Source organism: Cloeon dipterum, chromosome 4 (genome assembly GCF_949628265.1).
Source record: "Cloeon dipterum chromosome 4, ieCloDipt1.1, whole genome shotgun sequence".
Lineage (NCBI taxonomy): Eukaryota > Metazoa > Arthropoda > Insecta > Ephemeroptera > Baetidae > Cloeon > Cloeon dipterum.
In genome coordinates, this window is record NC_088789.1 from 13,173,855 (window position 1) to 13,191,723 (window position 17,869).

The following is a 17,869-nucleotide window of genomic DNA, read 5'->3' on the forward strand; positions in this document are numbered from 1 at the left end:
TTCGCTCCTTTCTGCTCCATATTTTATGATTCAAATTTCGGCAATTTCCTGCTAACTCCGTAAAAATGATAATCCATGTAGTTATGGCTTAATTGTTTTACAAAGCTGATCCCCTTCTAGGAGAAAAGCGAAAAAAGGTCTGTATAAAAATTCTCAAATATTTGCATCAGCAAAATTGCGCATTATTGCTGTGAATATTAAATTTTATAACATTTTCTAACTTCAATTTCCATCAACTCCTCTGTTTCTTTTCATAGTTGCACGAAATTATTTGGCATATGTATGGTAGCATGAGATTTTTACGATAAACAATATATGTATTTAATCATACCAATTTTCAACTCCTCACAACCTGAGGGTAAAATTGAAAAATCCAAGTTAGCTAGAATAATGCTAAATACATATTTTGTAATATTTCATTGTTTCTTTTGTAAATCTTTTAACTTATAGATTTAAGAGGTGCAGTGATCGATGAATGATCGGTTATATTGTTGGCAAATAATAAAATGCAATACATATATATGTATTATATATGTCATGTGTATGATATAATTTATTGTCATGTACATATTTGAGTAACATACTGTATATTATTTCCTATTATCCGATTCATATGTAAAAATGCTGACCTACAAAATCACAAGCGAAAATCACTCTGGATTATGTATTATTTATACGAAAATTCTGAAAATTCATAACATTGAAATGTATGGTCTTGGGTGTGCTCCCCAGGGTCGGCGGCCGAATGCGCAAGCAAGAGCATGGTGGTGGCGCGCCCTTAATAACAATGAAAGCTAGCATAATAATAGGGAAGCAGAAGAATAAGGAGCATTTCTGGATGACTTTTCTTCTTTCTGCTCCGCGAGGCTAGCCTCATTCAAACTCAAAGCCAATTATGTCCTCCATTGTTGGGATGCTTTTCATGCGACTCTATGGCGCTCTGCAGCGAGCGAGCGACAACCCGCGATACAAAGCAACGGCCCTCCGCCCTCTCCTTTCAGTACACAAATGAATCATGCGCCCGCCAACAATGCAATATTGCTTTTTGCGCAAAGAAAGACTCTCGCAAAGTGACGTCACGCGATTTCATGCATAAATTGGAAGTTCCTGAGAGTCATCATTGAGTCTTTTTTGTGAAACCAGAGTTTTCTTTGTTTCAGTGTTCAAATTTTCACAAGGGAAAATCCTTCGGGTATGTACTGCACTGCCCTCCAGATTTATATCACGATGCAAAACGCTCTCAGCACACGCAGCAGAAGCAGACGCAGACCCTACAGCTAAAGAAAATTCATTGACTCGTGAAGCTTCGAATGATGGTAATGATTACTAATATTGGCATTGGCCGCATCAGAATGGAATATAAAAAGCAGCCAGCGGAATGGAATGAAAGAGCATCTATCTTCGTGCGCGATTTCTTTCGATAAAGTGCCGATTTCTTATAGAACGCAGCATTTGCGGCGCTTCATTGACTCTTCATGGCGGGCAAGCACACTTTTAGGGGGTCCATAATGAGTGTCGCTATTTCTACCCTCATGGCTCCCGCCTTTCAACTCAAATTTCAAACACGACCACCCACTTCTGTTAAGGGAAGGAATAACAACCAATGCAGCAATATCAGGCCACCAACAGTTAGGTTCTCCAGGCACCTTACTAAGTTCAGGACGTATATAATTATATTATGGTTCATCATTTGCATTGCAGTTACTGAACGAGAAGTTGAAATTCGTATGATCCAGTCACATTCCTCTTCCCAGTATGTTAATATATCTCAAAATGTGATGTAGCTAAACTGCTCTAATCATAAGACGAAATTAAGAAACATAATATCTGGTTTTTTTGCACCGATGGGTGAGGAGCAGCAATTTTATTACTTAAAACGTACAACAGTAAAACAGTTGAAAACCTTTGTTGAATTATTTTATTCAGCAGCTTAGCCCCATATATTATGCACTTATCATAAATGTTGTGTCAGGAATCAGGGAAATTTTAAAGTGTCATAATTAAACATTCGGAAATTAAGACATCGCCAAAACTTGGTTTGCAAGAAAAGGAAAATGTGTTAATGGGATGGCTGAAGACGTAAATCATTATTACTAAGTGTTCAATTGTTAAGAAAACCAGTTGATATTTAATTGGTATCAGGAGGGGGACCAGGAGGCAGAGGAACGTCCATTTCACGATCCTCGCGGTCACTGTAGATGCCACCTTGTCCATTCCTACGGTTGTCAATCGGGTCCCTCTCTCTGCGAGGCGCTTTCTCGATGTCAGAGCCAGAAGAATGACGGCGCTCTCTTTCACGGTCATAGCTGCGCCTTTCATCACTCCTTGAACGGGATCTAAACAAAATTCAGGTGAATTATTCACAACCCAATTCTAAAGCTAAAGTAGGAAAATATCGGGAGTGCAATTAATTTTTCATACGACACTCAAATGAGACTATTGCAACTTGATAACCCATTGAACATTCAAAAACCATTAATCTTTGGTTGAAGTACTTGCAATAATTTTCATAAGTCAAATAATCTATCACTTCAATCAATGGTAAAAATTTATTTATCAAATTGATTTTAATTTGGAAAACTTAAGCACCATATTTTATTCAATTGCTTCTGCTTTTGGCACTCATAAGAGATATTTTTAACACATAATAAATTAGTCAAGTGATTTTAACAAAAAGGAAATCATACCTGCTGAAGCGCCTCCTTTGCTGGAAGAATCGTCCTCTTCCTCGGTTATTGAATGGTCGGAAAGGTCTCCTTGTAAACCTTCCCCTGAACGGTCTTCCACCTCTGAAGTTTTGTTGGAAGGTGGGTTTGTAGAAGGTTCCTCGACGGGGCACCCAGCGCCTCCTGTTGCGATCAAAGGACCTGGACCTTGAACGGCTGTAGGAGCGAGACCGCGATCTGCGGCCATAGGACCTTGACCTCGACCTGGAACCTGAACGGGAACCTGACCGTTTACGTCTGCGGGAGTCCCTGCTCGAAAAGCTGGCGGAGCGGCTGCGGGAACGAGAAGTCGGCCTTTTCTGGTACTTTGATCCCTCCTTTTCCGGGGTCGGGGGTGCTTCCTCAGGCAGAATGTTGGTCATCTCGACCTTCTCCTCCTTCTTGTTGATGCGGAAGCCAGTGAAGCGACCAGCTGGCGGACTAGCGGCTTGCTTGTTGTACTCCTCGCTGTGGGTGTTCTCGTACTCATAGCCATGGTCAAAGCCCTTGTAGCCCCACGTTTGCTTGCTGAAGAACAAATTATTGCGGTGTTAATGAAAACTTCATATGTAATGAGCGAGTGGAAATACCATTGATTGATAGGTGGAATTAACGAGAATTGCTTTCAAGGTAAATAATTATGAAATTATTATCCAACCTAATATGCTGGAATATAAACACATGACCTTGAACCATTTTTAATTCCAGAGTAATATAAGGTTCAGATTAGAAACCAGAAACCTATTCTGCATAACTCAAGTTTGAGAAAATTGAGATAAGATCATTACCTAGAACCTTCATCGTCATATGTCCATCTGGAAGGAGGCATCTCCACGTAGGGCTGTTTAGGGACTGCACCAGCACTGCTAGCAGAAGCATAGTGACCGTGACTTTGCTCAGCATCTGGACTGTAGAGCGTTGCTTGTTTCTGCTTAGTGGTGTAACCATATTCATCGTCTTTGGGATCAGGTCTGCAAAAGCATAATGATGTTCATCAAAGTCCACTCAGTGACCACTCAGTGTTTGTTTACTAACCTCATCCTTCCCTGTTCCTCCATCTTAGCATAGTAAGCGTTCAATTTACTGCCTAATTCACCTAACTCTGGGTTAGGACTTAACAAAAATGAAACATCAGAACACATCACACAATATAAATTGAAGGTTACCTCAGGTCCATTTTTTTGCCAACTTTCTTTGTCCTGTCGTCATCCTCAGAGCTGTCCGAATCCTCTTTCCTGGCTGCCCTCCCAACATCCATGTCAATGTCATCAAGATCCCCATGACCTTTTTTCTTTCCCTTTTTATCGTCCTTTTTCTTCTTGGTTTTCTCCTTCTGCTTCTTTTCTTTTTTCTTCTTTTTCTTTTCCTCCTTTTCTTTCGGTTTCCTACATTATGAGTTAAATACAAAAATTTCAATGTGCTCTCTAAAATTACTTTAGGTTATCGATGAACTTCTTGAGCTTCTCTTCACTCCCAGGTTCCATTTGATCAGCAAAAGAAGAAATCAAAAACCTCACAGGATCCAAGCTCTCACTCTTCTCAACCTCCTTCACTGGTGGCAATGTGCTAGCTTTGAGTTGGAATGGGAGGTCCTTGTCAGCTGTGTAAAGCGGAATCTGCTGAGGTGGAGCTAGACGTAATACAACAAAAAAATGCTTAAGCTGTAAATTTGTAGAGCGATTGAAACTTACGAACAGGAGCAGGAATTCCCTCTTTCTGTAGCTTCTTAGAAAAAGGGGAAAGTGATTTCTCATGCTTATCCTTAGAATGCTTCTTCTTCTTTTTCTTACTCGGTCTCTTGGTTGAAGAGTCAGAATCTGAACCTGATGACGACTTTGAACTTGAACTTGAGGAGCTTGAGCTAGATGAAGACTCAGAAGATGAAGAGGAAGATGATGAAGATGACCTGTGACGACGCTTCTTGCTTTTCTTCTTCCTAAAACACGATTATTATTGCGTTAGATAATAGCTCCATGGAATGCGCTTGCATTAGGATTACTTGACCAGTTTCCAAGACTTTAAATTTACTTGCAATGAAAAAATATTTCTTAATTATAAACCATCCACCTACTTCCTGTCCTTCTTCTTCTTGCGGCTAGAATGTCCTTTTTCCTTAGTGTCTCTTGGCTTTCCAGCAAACCCTAATTCAAAGAGGTAAGATACAAATTTTAACGCAAAAAGATAATCTCACCTGGCTTCAGAAGCCCTGAGGTGTCCATTGCAATCGGCTTGTCAACCACTATGTTCAAACCAGCATTCTTCAGCTTTTCCTCAAGGTAACGCAGTGATGCCTGCGCCTCCTTGTGATACGGCGAAATGGTAAGAGCTCGTTTGTAAACCTGCAGGGCTTGGTCAAACTTCTTCTCATCCTCAAGCCTGATAAGAATTGAAATTGATAATAATATACATGAAGCCTTTAAAAGCTGGGTTACGAATTTTCCCCACCCAATTTTAACCAACCTGGTATTTCCCATGCCAAAAACCCACTATTTTACCCACGGCTCCAAAATTTATAGTATAAAAATCGAAAAAAAAGGAAAAACCAAAAAATGGTGTTTATAGCTGTTTTTTAACACAACAAAATAATACTGCATTTATGCGCATTGCAAAATTGGCAAGCCCAGGGGTATGGGGGATGAGTTTTTGTTTCTTAGAAAATGCAGTGAATAGCAAATCTGAAAAACCCTTAAAATCCTAAAATTACCCCCAATAAAACCCAGGTGGGATGGGCAAATTGTAAAAAACCCAGGTTTTTCAGAACCCTTTATAAAGGTTTGATGAATTTGAAGTGTTACTTTCAATGAAACTTACTCTCGTCCACAGGCCACTAGAGTTTCGGCCAAATAACCTTGGGCATTCGGATGGTTAGGATCAACCTTTAAAGCCGTTTCAAAGTCTTCAATGGCCTTTGTGAATGCTGTGCCGTTTGCATACCTTTAATGCATATTTGATAAAGATTGAACAGATTATATGATTTAATAAGTACTTACAGTGCTCCTCGTGCGACCAATCCTTCAACATTATGTGGGTCTATGCTCAAAGCAGAATTCAAACATTGGAATGCTTCGGTGGTTTGGCCAGCTTTGAAATGCACAATTCCTTCATTCACCGACTGCATGGCCCACTTTGCATTCTGAGTCTTGCGCAGCTCTCCACCATATTCTTCCATCGGGAACCGATTTCTAAAAGAAAAAATAGGTTATCTAAAATTAAAAGGTCGACATGATTTTACTTGAGAGATTTCATCAGAGTTACAGGCGAATCTGGGTTCATTCCCAGTTTTTCCTCCAACAATTTTGTGTTATGAGGATTTTTGAAACCAGATGATGACTCTAAAATTTCGGAGTAGACTTCAGATTTCTTAGATGATCCCTTCCTATTAAATAGATTCAACAAAATAGAGAATTAATGCACTGCCAGTCTTGTTTGACCTGAAATTGAGCATTAGTAGTGGCAAAGGCATAAAGATGCAGCATTCAAAGAAACAACAAGATTAACGAATTTTCAATTGGAGTTGGCATATTTGTCTTACTCAATCATCTTGTCTGGGTTTTGATTCCAGTCCGATAGCCAAGACTTCATATTGGTGAGCGGCCTATCGCACAGACACACAAGGAGTTCAATAAATAAATAGCTTCGCTTGTTTTCAATTGCTTTGTTATAAATTAAGACATCGTGTATGAAATTTGCTCGTTTCTCTTCGCTTACTTGTAAGATTCTGGCAAATCATCGGTGAATATTAAACCTAAGGCTTGGCCAGGTTGAGAATCTTCATCAAGCATGGTGACAATTAATTTTTCAGAGTCTCGGCCAACCTATATACATAAGCACACATATTATGATGTTGAAATTGTTGACGTGTTGCAATATTTTGAGTAACGCTGACAGCGCTTTTATTTTGAAAAAATGTAGGAAAATACACAAAATAATTAAAAAAATAAAATAAAAATAACAGCTAGTAAACAGTGTAAAAAAACAACACTCACCTCCACGACCTTAACTCTGACGACATCCTGTTGCATGATTTGTCGGGGCTGGTTCTTTTTGTCATAGACCACGGGCCCCTGCGGCATCCCACTTGTTGGTAGGAATGCCTAAGTGCAACATGGATCAGAATTGCCAACAACGAACAAGTCAATGGCTAACTTACTTTGACATTGAGGTCAGCAACAAATCTTTGAGTGACTCCATCTGAGCAAAGAACCTTCAAACAAACCCCTACAAGATTCTTTGAAGTGACTATGCAAATAAGCAGCTCCTCAGGCTGGACGCATCGGAAAAAGTGGACTAGCCTTTGGGACTTGTCGAGTCGAAGGAAAAGCTCGTAGGGAGGCAGGCAGGCATAGTATTCTTGCAAAATCAGCGTTTTCAAATTAACATCCGAAAGATGCAGCTCCAAGGGAAAAATCTACCTCCATCCTGCTCGCCTTCCAATTTCAAAGCTGAGCGTTTACATTTGAGCAAATCCGAGTCGAATAGTTCGTCGGCCTTCTGAGCGATAAACTGGTGCAATTTAAGGCGTTTACTTCGATCCTGTAAACTGCGGGAGCAACATGTTCATCCCAAAGGTAAAAGCGGCGCAGGATGCATTTCGTTTTATCGGAAAAGCAGGGGCTGAGGGATTCCCAGGTACACAGCAGTTGTTTTACCTGAACTTTTTGATTTTTGGATGGCATTTTGGTCTCAATTGATCATTCACGTGATCATAATATTGTTTAGAGGGCTGTGCATTGTATATCTCGAGAAAAGAAGATGTGGCTGCAGCATTAAGTATTGCTTGGCTCGACAGCATACAAGATGTGCTGTTCTTCCAGACTGCTTAGCACTCCAGCTACTTTTGTTTAATTCCATTTTCTTATGGACCGTGCTTATTAGCTTTTTAATGGCTTCACAATAATACACTTTGATTGATTGGCAATCTAAATCATTCATTTCCATTTTAAAATTTCTGAAAAATGAAATATTGGGTTACAGCATTGGCAATTCATTAATCTTGTTGAGTCTTGAAGAAATGAGTGAAAAATGGCGCTTGACAGGAGCAAAGCGAGTTTGTTATTACCTAAGTTTTCGTCCAAGATAGACTGAGTAGTCAACTTCCTCAATGCCTAGCTTCTCTAGCTCTCCGGCGCTTCTTTCAGTTTCCCAGACTTTGGATAACTGCTGACCGTGGAAATTCAGTGAATTTTTCACGCACTCCTTATCCATAACCTTCCAACAATGCAGACCGTCAGCTACTCAGGGATGTCAGACTGCAATGACAAGGTGTTTATCAGGTTTGAAAATTGTTATCAAAGTTCCGGTGACGTGTAGGAAATTAATCAACAATAAACAGAGTGAGAAACGAAAATATTATGTTTTCGTTAAAACAACTTGGCTCAATGATGAAAGATGCGTCCGTTCATTACAATAAAGGGTGCGGATCAGTAATGCAGCTTTACCCCATTTAACTAACTCCATACATACATCCGGAGCAGAAAACAAATAATTAAATTTTGCTTAAAAGGCTACGAGGCTAGAATAAATACGATCTCTGTACTTTTGACTTGGATGAGAATAGTCAACAAATAAATAATAAATTGGTACACAAAGTCCAACGAAAATCTGACAAGCTTGTGATGGACTCATACTGCAATATTGGCTGTATGTCCACAAAGTTGTTGTGAAAAGCACGTATGATATGCAACGACGTGTCATAGCAACCAAAAGCTTTATCTAATATAGCACAATGATAATTTTTTGATGTTGAAAGCAGCTAAGCAATATTACAATAATATTGATTTTATTAATGCGGTCTTCCTCTCTAGGTTCATGGCCAATATTGAGACAGCAACATTCTTGAATATTTAAGTGTGCTCATATTAAAAAGCATTGCGTCCCTGTTTTAAGGAATTGCTAATTGCACCGAGTGTACGTTCTGCCAAGGTCAAAAGCGAGGCAAACGAGATAAAAAGTTAATATGACTGTGTTCACGACTAAAATGGCTTCGCTTTTGACCAAGCTTTTGAGTGGGCGATTTTCATTACCAAATTTTCGAAACGTAACATTCTGCAAAGCCAGATAATACTATGAATCGATCGGCAAACAACGTATCTACTGAGCTGAGAGCTGCCTGATCACCTAAGTTGCAATTAGGGAGGTAAAATCGAGGTTAATTTACCATCATAGAGTCGAAAAACGAACCACACGGAAACACGGAAGAAGCCGACAGAATTGATGATTTTGTTTCGAAGCGGCAACTCGAATCAACTTCGGCTTCATTCGGCAGCAGTCGTTGGAGATTATGGGCTTCTGCTTACATATTTGGCCGCTAGAGAGTGATCCTGTCGTCAAATTGATAGAATTTTTGTTAAAGCCGCGGCAAAATTATTAAAGGAATCTATAGGCCCTATAAGCCTTTCTTTGGAAGCATTGATATTATGCCTCTACAAGACTACAATGAAATCGTTAATCGTTTGTATTTTTGTTTGAGTAAGTTTCAAGTTTCGTAAGACTCGATTATTTATTCATGCTGCTTGCAGGTTTCATCCTGATTTTTTTGATTATTTTCAGCTTTATAGAGGCTTTTTTACAATTCTTAAATCTCATTAATGGGATTCATGGACAATACTATATTACCTATATTAAATTTTTTCTTGTTTACGTTCGCACTTAAATTTTTATTTCGCATATTTATTTATTTACTCCATATTCCGGTATAAAGTCAATTAACAGTTGCACAAACAGACACTCTAAAGTGATATAAGAATGAACTTCTATAATGACCATCGCTAAAATCTCAAAATTTTTGCGTTTGCGAGACAAGACACATCATCGGCTCAGCCAAAAATTTGTTTCGCTCCTACGACTATATTTATTTTAAGTAGAAAGTTCATTTGCTTGAAGTAAAAATGAAACAATAATCAATTGTTAGGTATATTCCGACTGCTTGACGAGTGATCATCACAAAAGACTCTAATTATATTTTTTATCGGAGGTTAAAGGTTCTTTTTCAAAATTATTTTATTGATCAATGGTCACTTAATATAATATTTTTATTTGCCCGTTAAGTTTTATGTGTCAAACAAAAATTTGTTTACATTAAATGTGTACTCAATAACGCAGAGAAAAATCTTCGACTAAGTGTAACAAATAAATTGTTCATATAACTTTGCTTATACATAGCAGAGATATTCCATAAGAAAAAGTTTAAAGAAAATATTATGCATTTTATTAGACAACTATAAGTAAAATAAAATGCTCTCTTGATGTTGCTACTGTAGACACGAAATATATATTACTCAGCGCTGGTTAATTCAATACTTTTGCTTATGGCCCTCCGTGCTCTCATACGCATCATCATAATCTTCCTCTGGAATTTCAGAGAGGGTGTCGGGCTCCCTACAAAAATAAATAGTTTTCACTCTTGATATTGTCACTTTTCGTACCTCAAATTATTCCATATGTGCTGTATTTCTCCCGAATTCCAGTTCTGCAGTGTTGATTGTTCTAATTCTTCCTCTCGGCTGATTTTCCTCTTTAACCATGGTTGGATATTTTCTTGGGTGCCTGCTGACTCAATGAATTGCTTCTCAGTTTGTTGTTATTTAGCTGTAAATGCCACAAATACCTGCCAATATTGTATGAAACGCGTTTATGTTCTGGCCTGCCTGCTGAATGTCAATGGTTGGAGCGTCACTGTCGTTTGTGTAGGAATGATTAGCGCTGGACCGACGCCGCGAAGTGGTGTTGCCCCAGTAAGACGTTGAGCCGGAGGATGTCAAATCAAGCTGCGAAGAAGTAGAAGAAGTTCCAAAAAACCAAGAGGATGGTTGGAACGAAGTTCCGGAGCTGCGACCTTTCCACTAGAACAAATTTTTTAGTAAGCGAAATTTGTCTACTGTTTTTAATATTCAGAGTGAAAAGCTTAAAATTCAAATAATTTTAAATTAAAAATCACGTGGACATTAACTGTGAAACACTAGATCATAAATTTAGTATAGTATATATTACTTACAGCAAGGTTGTAGAATCTTTTCATCATTGCTCTTTGCTTGGCACCTTTCTTCATGGCAGTTTTGACTTGCTCATTAAAAACAACCCTCGTCAAAAATATAAATACACCCTGTAGTCGAGAAAATAGTAAACTTTTCACTTCAATTACTTAAACGCTAAATAATAAGTCTACCTGAAGTCCATTCAAGGTGACGAACGCATAAGCAAAATTGTGGTCCAATTGAATATAGAAGAAACCAAATATCCAGGTCACGCCAAGCAGTGAAGACAATGAAAACCATCCCTTTATCCAGACTCTAGAATGAGGAGTATCGATACCATAACTATTCTTATATTTCTCAATAACTCACTTGACCCGCGACATGAAACTTTTTTTCTGCTGAGTGCCGGCCGTCACTGCCACTCGCATGGCTAGGACTAACACCACCAAGTTGATCTATATTGATTGTAAGGTGCAAATAATGCAAATATTAATGATTTTCGCATTCATTTTATAGATTAAATAATAAGGCTATTACAAAATATTAGTCTCTTTCCCAGAATGGTTTGGTTATGCCTTTCGTGTTTTACTGTTCTTTTACATTTTAACAAAGCTGTCTAAGGGACATTCATATTTAATATTGATAAATTAATATTTTGGAAACATTTTAACGTTTTAGATCGTTTAAATGATAAAAATAAAACTCTGAGCATGATATTAATTCCTATATAGTGGAAATTTAAATAACCAAGCCGTGGACTCGCATTGTTGAGCGTATATGCTTTACAAAAGCGCTCTCAATGTGAGGATCCGAGCGAAGTTTGGGGGTCGAGAGTGGGCTAAATTGCGCCTAAATTTGATTATCTTGCATTGCAATAACGATTCAGATTCGGGAGGATTTTGTGAGAAAAAAATTCCAACTCGCTGCAGTCGACAAGCATGCGTGAATTAATTTTACGGGGCGAATGTCTAGCGTTTGAACTTAAGACGCCAGTGTGGGGTGTTTTTTTTCTTGACTGGGCTTTTCCAGTGAGGCTCGTGCGCCCATGTTATTCGTTCGCGATGCTATTGGGACGCAGAGTTTTCGCGAGTTGTTTGCTGTCAGGGGGTCGCTCATCTCAAAAGAGGTGAACCAATAAAAAAAATCGCTTAATGAACAAGAAAAACGCTTTGTTACCAAGGTGAGGAACAGAACAGGTCCCATGAATGCCCAAATATAATTTGGTGAGGACAACCAGCACCTGAAAACACGAATTTGCAAATTTTATTGGAAAAATATGAGAATTTTGTATTGCGCTTACAATTCATCATTTGCGTATCCGTGGTCTTGGAGGCAAACGGTGACAGCGACAGTTATTCCCACAATGATAACAGGAATACCGTATCCTAGGCAAAGGTAGATTTTTGATAGGTCGCGGCCCGAGTCGAAAACACGCACCACCAGTCGGTACAGATGGTGCCCTTCGACGGCCATCCACACGAAGGCGGCCAGGAAAATATAATGAAGGGATACCGCAACTCCCACACACACTTCCTGAAATGGGTCATTTCATATGAAATTAAAAATCATTGTGATGATAGCTTGTAAAAGGTTGTCTGCTAAGTTTTAGATTACCTGTGACAGCCCAAAATATGAACGGTCAAGAACAGTCAATGCCATCAGATGCCCAACCAATAAACAGACGCACAAATGTTTCCCGATCGAGTTTCGCTCCCCTTGAATTCCCCTAAGTTAAAATATTTAAGCGTTATTTCATTGTATCCACTTTTAAAAAAGAATTATTTTGTACTTGAGGAAATGGAGTACGACCAAAGTCACAGTCAAGCTGATGACACTTAGCGAACTGAAGACGATGCTGATTATTTCCATTATTTTATCTTTAGCCTGAAATCACAGTCTCAAAATCACGAAAAATAGCTTAATCAAACTCTTCCTACAATATATTGATGAACGTCCATCAGCAAAGCAAATGATGACAAGTGATTACACTCGCAAATAGTGAACCAATGGCTCGAGTTCAATATCTGACATCCTCTAACATCCCATTCACCGCAGCACCTTGGATCAAAAAAATTAAACAGCTCACTTTTTATGCGACTCAAATTGATAAAATGGCCTTACCCAGATGAAGCATTCCAAAATGCACATCGTTCTGTGCCTCGAATCGCTGTCGGTTTTTCTCCTGGATACAGTTCGTGCCATATTGTTTCATATTGTGGCCCCTTAGCTTGTAGAGAGTGTTTGAAAGTGACTAGCACTGCGTCATCAGAGTGAAATTCGTGGATTGGTTTTCCATCTGGGCCGAGCAGTGTCATGCTGATCATTCCTGAATTGATCTTTTTCTTTTCATCTCCCATTCTGAAAGAATAAAAAATAACCTTTTCCCAGAGCCATAGCAAGGTTAAATTTGGACAAACCTGTTTATTCTTGCTGGAAATAACTTTTCTGCGAAAACCATTGGAATTAACTGCCCAACAACCTCTAAATGAATGTCACTGTCAGAAAACATCTTGGGCAGTTTCAGAATCCTGATCGATGAGCTCTTTTGAGATATTTCCTGAAGTGGAAATTTAACTATGTGTTCAGAATGTGACCCTAGTTAACAACTTGGTTATATATCTTCTAAGCTGAAATATATTTTATTTAGCAACCTGATCTGTGTTTCAAAAATCGGGATTCCATTTGAATGTGTCCTTTAATGCCAGTCATGTTGTAATTATCACCAATAGATTTCGCCTTTTCTGTGACAGAGAAGCCAAAAGTCTCAGTCAGCTTATTCATTTTCCATCCCAAATCGGTTATTTCGCTCTGGTTTGTTTTAAAATAAATTATTTGATTTAGATATCTGCGCTCAATCAGTGATACTATTCTAACCTGATTCAACTGTTCCCATGGCTTAGTTAGTATCAAAAGTTTGTCAATCACTCCCAATGCCATTTCAGACAAGAACTTTCGTTGGTTTAGCTTATTGACAGGTGGATCTTCGGCCTCCTCTTGTTCTTTAAGCAGCATTTCAAGTGAAGTCTATATGGTTTCAGTTATTTTAAAAAAGATGCTCCAATGCCAGCAATACTATTTTATACCATGGTAAAATTTAAAGATGTGTAAATTTCGTGCCCAAATAGTGACGAGTCCTTGATGTATTGATCCAAGTCCATTATCAACGTGAATGGTGTCACTTTTTCCTCTTCAATCTACCAAAATCGATCGCAAATATTGAAATACATATGCAACGCGCTCTGCAGATAAGCTGGGCGGGTTGCATACATAAAGATTATTAGGCGTACCAATGTGGTGAGGTTATTGATCCAGGTGTTGGTGCATTCAGCGTAATCTGGCCATGCAGTATTGAATTGTTTGTCGTCGCCGCAGGACCAAAAAGCCCTGCCCTTCGCATCCAGGGGGCATTTATCGTCGCAAGTAACTCCGCTGCAACAACTCCATATTTTTCCATATTGGTCGTTCTTAACGCAGTCCTCACATCCACCTAGAATCAACACCTAAATTTAGGATTGCAAATTACTCCCACATTGATCTGAACTTTCTGTCGTGGTCGTCTCTGTTGTCAAATCTGTTGTAGTAGCTTCATCGGTGGTGCTCGGCTCAGGGGATGTTGAATTTTCAGCTTCGATTGTTGTAGTTGTATTATCATCTTCTCTTCCAATGGTGGTTGTTCTCATAGTTGTTGTAGTAGAAGTGGTGGCAGTTGTTGTCGTTGTATCAAAAGGAGTGTTGGTGGTTGTGTCAGGGTCGGATTCTGTAGTGAAGGGTGTTGTCGTTGTAGGGTCGGATTTTGGAGTGGTGGTGGTTGTTGTCGTAGGGTCAGATTTTGGAGTGGTGAAGGTTGTTGTCGTCGTAGGGTCAGCTTCTGGAGTGGTGGTAGTTGTATCACATAATTCTTTAAACCACACACCCCAGCAGTTAGAAAATTAAATATTCTGGATTTACAGTGGTGCTGGTGCGGCGGTTCGGTGCAAATATTCACGTTCACAAATAGCTAAATTTACCTTCGTCATCTTCAGCGCTCGCCTCGCACAAGACAATTGCAATTTCGCTGGAATCCGTTTCTTTAAGCTCCCACGAAAACAGGAAATTTTCTGCGATCATTAATTTAAAATAAGTTTACTTAATTTTAAATTTTTTACCTTCATCGTAACTGGCGCACAAGACTCGATTATAGCTTTCTGGATTTATACTGTCTAACTGGATTAAATCGCTATCAAACTTAATATTTTCCCAGTCTCTCCATATAACATCAGTTGAAGATGCTTCAACAAAACCAGATGAAGCGATGTAAACACCGTCTATGTTCAGAATTGCTAAAAATTAAAATAAAATATGTTTTTAAAATATTTTCCTTGATATTTTTATGTTAAAATGCAAAATTTTCAATCATGGCATTTTAGCTAGCAAAAGTAACGCCTCATGGAGAAATAATCTATCAATAGCAAAATGTTCTTTGTTTTGATATATGCCAACCATCCTCATGTGTATAATGTGACTTACGTAAGGATTTAAGCAATTGATACAAATTCATAAGCTCTCCTCTTTCATCAATGGCGGCTGGCCTGCCATCAGGTTGACACAAGCTTTCAGGAAATCCTTAGACCTAAATTAGTCGAAATATATTTTGAAATTCGTTGCTCTTACCTTGTTCGTACGTGGTAATGAAGTAACATTTTCCCTCAAACCTGCACATATCACTTCTTGGGCAACCCGCAGTTATGCACAGACTGTAAGATTGATCGCACGGGCTTTTGGATTCACAAAAAACAGGAAGTAGAGACTGCGACGGTATTTGCACTGTACTTCCCCAAAAACTTGACTTAGAATCAGAACCTTTCCTGCTCGCTATCATGGTCTATAAATCTCAATTAAGTGAGGGAAATTTTTCAATGACAGAATACTATACCTGTGGTCGGGAGGGCGGTTGTAGATTCACGTATTGTGCAAGCTTGGGGCCTGCATTGTAGCATGTTGGCTCGATTACTTGAGAGCACCAGCAAGTGTACTCGTCTGCAGTGACGCTTACGGGGACTGGTTGTTGGTCGCAAGCTTTTATACACGCACGAAATGCATCTTTGGTAATATCTCCATTGCAAACCAGTTCTAAGCACTCGTCGCTCTGGTTGGTGCACAGGTCGTAAGGAGAAGATTTGCACCCTACAAAATATGTTACAAGAAATTAATAGAAGTCTTTATTTTATTCTCATTTCTTCGTGATTGTAAAAGTTTTAATCCTAAATTTCTGAGGGTGAGATGTGAGATGGAGAGGTAAACCTTCAGTGAAATATTTCGTTCTTGAAATTTTTGCTGGCACAAAACTCAGGCTTAAAAAATTATTAAGTGTTAACTAAACCAAGTAAAAGTAAAAATTATTCAAATAAAAATTGATATAAAGATTTTTATGTGTCAATCAGACGTATATTAAACTTGGGGCAGTAGGCACGAAAACCAAACTCTCCATAAACTGATGAAAGCGTTTAAGGGAAACATTTTACCTAATGGATATCCTTTGTCGTCCGAAAAGGGTCCACAATACGGCCAACTATCGCTTTTTGCACTTAATGACTGTATAAAATTAAGTATTAGGAACACTACTAAAGTTGTTTTCCTGATCATCCACATTTTCGTCTGAACATACTGAGGTACCAAGTGACAATGAAAACCGCAAACGCCAGCTTATCTAAATTGCACAATATTAAGCCTTCTGTTGTGTTTGGGAGGGTTTGGGGGATTAAAAGAGTGACACCGCTAAGTGCTCAATTATCAACGTTAAAAAGGCAGCATCGCAAAATAAATAGATGATAGAGAGCAAACAAGGCTTGATGACGGCGAGGCTTGACGTATATTCCATATATTGTCTGTAAATGAAAGTATATCTAATTCCGTATTTACTTTGCTTGATTAGCGTAATCACTTTGGCACTAAACGTTGATTTCAGGCATTCAAAAAGCGTAAGTCACAAGAGTGTGTGCTATTTTCATTTATAGATGGAGGGTATATGGTTATCAAAGATAAACAAATTTCATTATTTCATGCTCTAATTTTATTGTAATTTTAAGAGATCAAGATATATGGAATCATTAAACTCAAAGCCCACTTTACATTAATCAGATAAGGATATATTTGATTAAATTTAACTTGCATTAGAAGAGACCTCGATACTATATCACAATATGCTTATTAAAAACACACACATCATTTTTATCAAAAAGCATTCATACAAAATTTGCACCCTTGTGGAGGAAAATCAATTTGCAACATTAGCAAACAATTGGCTGAAACTCATAACTAGTATATTAAGTTTGACTAGCTGCATGATAAGTTGTATTATTAATTTAAATACCACCCCGCTCCCGCAACAAACTGCAGAAAATTTTAAAGCTATTATTTTTCTAATGTTTTCATCGGTTTAGCTCTACTGACCAGACCGACCCCCTGATTTGTGAGAAATTCGCGAAAACTATTGTCCTTATAACATGACGAACAAATAAACATCACTGCAAGTCAGGGGTGAGAAAATCTCACCCTGTCGCATGTCACTGCTGCGCGGTGCGAAAAACTCACCTTTAATACCCCAGGTATCGTGACATACGGCGGGGTGACATTTTCTCACCCCTAACTTGCAGTATACATAAGCTTACAAGCCTCAGTGGGTTCAGCCCAGTTCAGAAAAGTACCTAGTTTTTGCCTCCGCACCGTAGTATTTCGTTTATAAACTTTCCATGTTATATTGTTGTTTATTCTTCCTCTACAAGTCATACAATAAGCATATATAATAAAAATCACAATTCACGTCTCTCCCGTGAATATAATTCACGTATCATGCTGAGAAGGTGCAAGCCAGCAAGTAGGTATGGGTTGGACTACTTTTCACGATCCTCCCAAATCCGATTGGGCTCGTCATGACAATGAAAGTGAGTCCAACAAACGTACAGGCTCGCTTCAGCCTGTCGGCGACCCCCCAAACATCGCTCGAATTTTCGCATAGCAATTACAAGCCGTGAATGCGTTAAACAATACGGGCCAATTGGTTACATTTGTTACACTTCAATTTTGAACGTGACAACAGGAGTGCCGATCACGGTCAATAAAAACATTTAGAAGTAAATTAAAAAAAGGTTTTATCGAATCCGAAAGGTTCACTTCAAATCTTATAATTCTTGTCGTTTTCCTTTTTAAAAAAAG

The 17,869-nt window shown here is 38.6% G+C and overlaps 2 protein-coding genes across 7 annotated transcripts; both read right to left on the minus strand.

Moving 5' to 3' along the window:
• Positions 1 to 1,901: 1,901 nt before the first annotated feature.
• LOC135942098 (tetratricopeptide repeat protein 14 homolog) lies at positions 1,902 to 9,000 on the minus strand. Of its 3 annotated transcripts, none has more exons than XM_065488042.1 (19): positions 8,863 to 9,000; positions 7,765 to 7,954; positions 7,118 to 7,245; positions 6,856 to 7,055; positions 6,692 to 6,799; positions 6,414 to 6,520; positions 6,238 to 6,300; positions 5,938 to 6,081; positions 5,696 to 5,887; positions 5,517 to 5,639; positions 4,897 to 5,081; positions 4,777 to 4,846; positions 4,397 to 4,641; positions 4,140 to 4,335; positions 3,872 to 4,090; positions 3,741 to 3,818; positions 3,494 to 3,676; positions 2,688 to 3,233; positions 1,902 to 2,336 (listed from the first exon to the last, which is right to left on the minus strand). In XM_065488042.1, the coding sequence occupies exons 2-19, from the start codon at positions 7,908 to 7,910 to the stop codon at positions 2,129 to 2,131; spliced, it is 3,141 nt and encodes a 1,046-aa protein (XP_065344114.1). In that variant the 5' UTR covers positions 7,911 to 7,954; positions 8,863 to 9,000; the 3' UTR covers positions 1,902 to 2,128. The 3 variants fall into 3 exon arrangements, with proteins under 3 accessions (XP_065344114.1, XP_065344115.1, XP_065344116.1); XM_065488043.1 differs by lacking the exon at positions 8,863 to 9,000 and adding an exon at positions 7,355 to 7,653 and having other exon boundaries at positions 7,765 to 7,904; XM_065488044.1 differs by lacking the exons at positions 6,238 to 6,300; positions 6,414 to 6,520; positions 6,692 to 6,799; positions 6,856 to 7,055; positions 7,118 to 7,245 and having other exon boundaries at positions 8,863 to 8,999.
• Positions 9,001 to 9,717: 717 nt separating this feature from the next.
• Positions 9,718 to 15,532, minus strand: LOC135943610 (adhesion G protein-coupled receptor L1-like). Of its 4 annotated transcripts, none has more exons than XM_065490240.1 (22): positions 15,329 to 15,532; positions 15,185 to 15,280; positions 14,824 to 14,997; positions 14,686 to 14,775; positions 14,220 to 14,546; positions 13,966 to 14,165; positions 13,762 to 13,872; positions 13,553 to 13,702; positions 13,330 to 13,486; positions 13,096 to 13,273; positions 12,800 to 13,036; positions 12,616 to 12,736; positions 12,468 to 12,562; positions 12,293 to 12,404; positions 11,979 to 12,211; positions 11,855 to 11,918; positions 11,048 to 11,133; positions 10,870 to 10,993; positions 10,699 to 10,806; positions 10,312 to 10,546; positions 10,130 to 10,253; positions 9,718 to 10,082 (listed from the first exon to the last, which is right to left on the minus strand). In XM_065490240.1, the coding sequence occupies exons 1-22, from the start codon at positions 15,375 to 15,377 to the stop codon at positions 9,998 to 10,000; spliced, it is 3,156 nt and encodes a 1,051-aa protein (XP_065346312.1). In that variant the 5' UTR covers positions 15,378 to 15,532; the 3' UTR covers positions 9,718 to 9,997. The 4 variants fall into 4 exon arrangements, with proteins under 4 accessions (XP_065346312.1, XP_065346311.1, XP_065346310.1 ...); XM_065490239.1 differs by having other exon boundaries at positions 10,130 to 10,250; positions 14,220 to 14,576; XM_065490238.1 differs by having other exon boundaries at positions 14,220 to 14,576.
• Between the last annotated feature and the right edge of the window lie 2,337 nt (positions 15,533 to 17,869).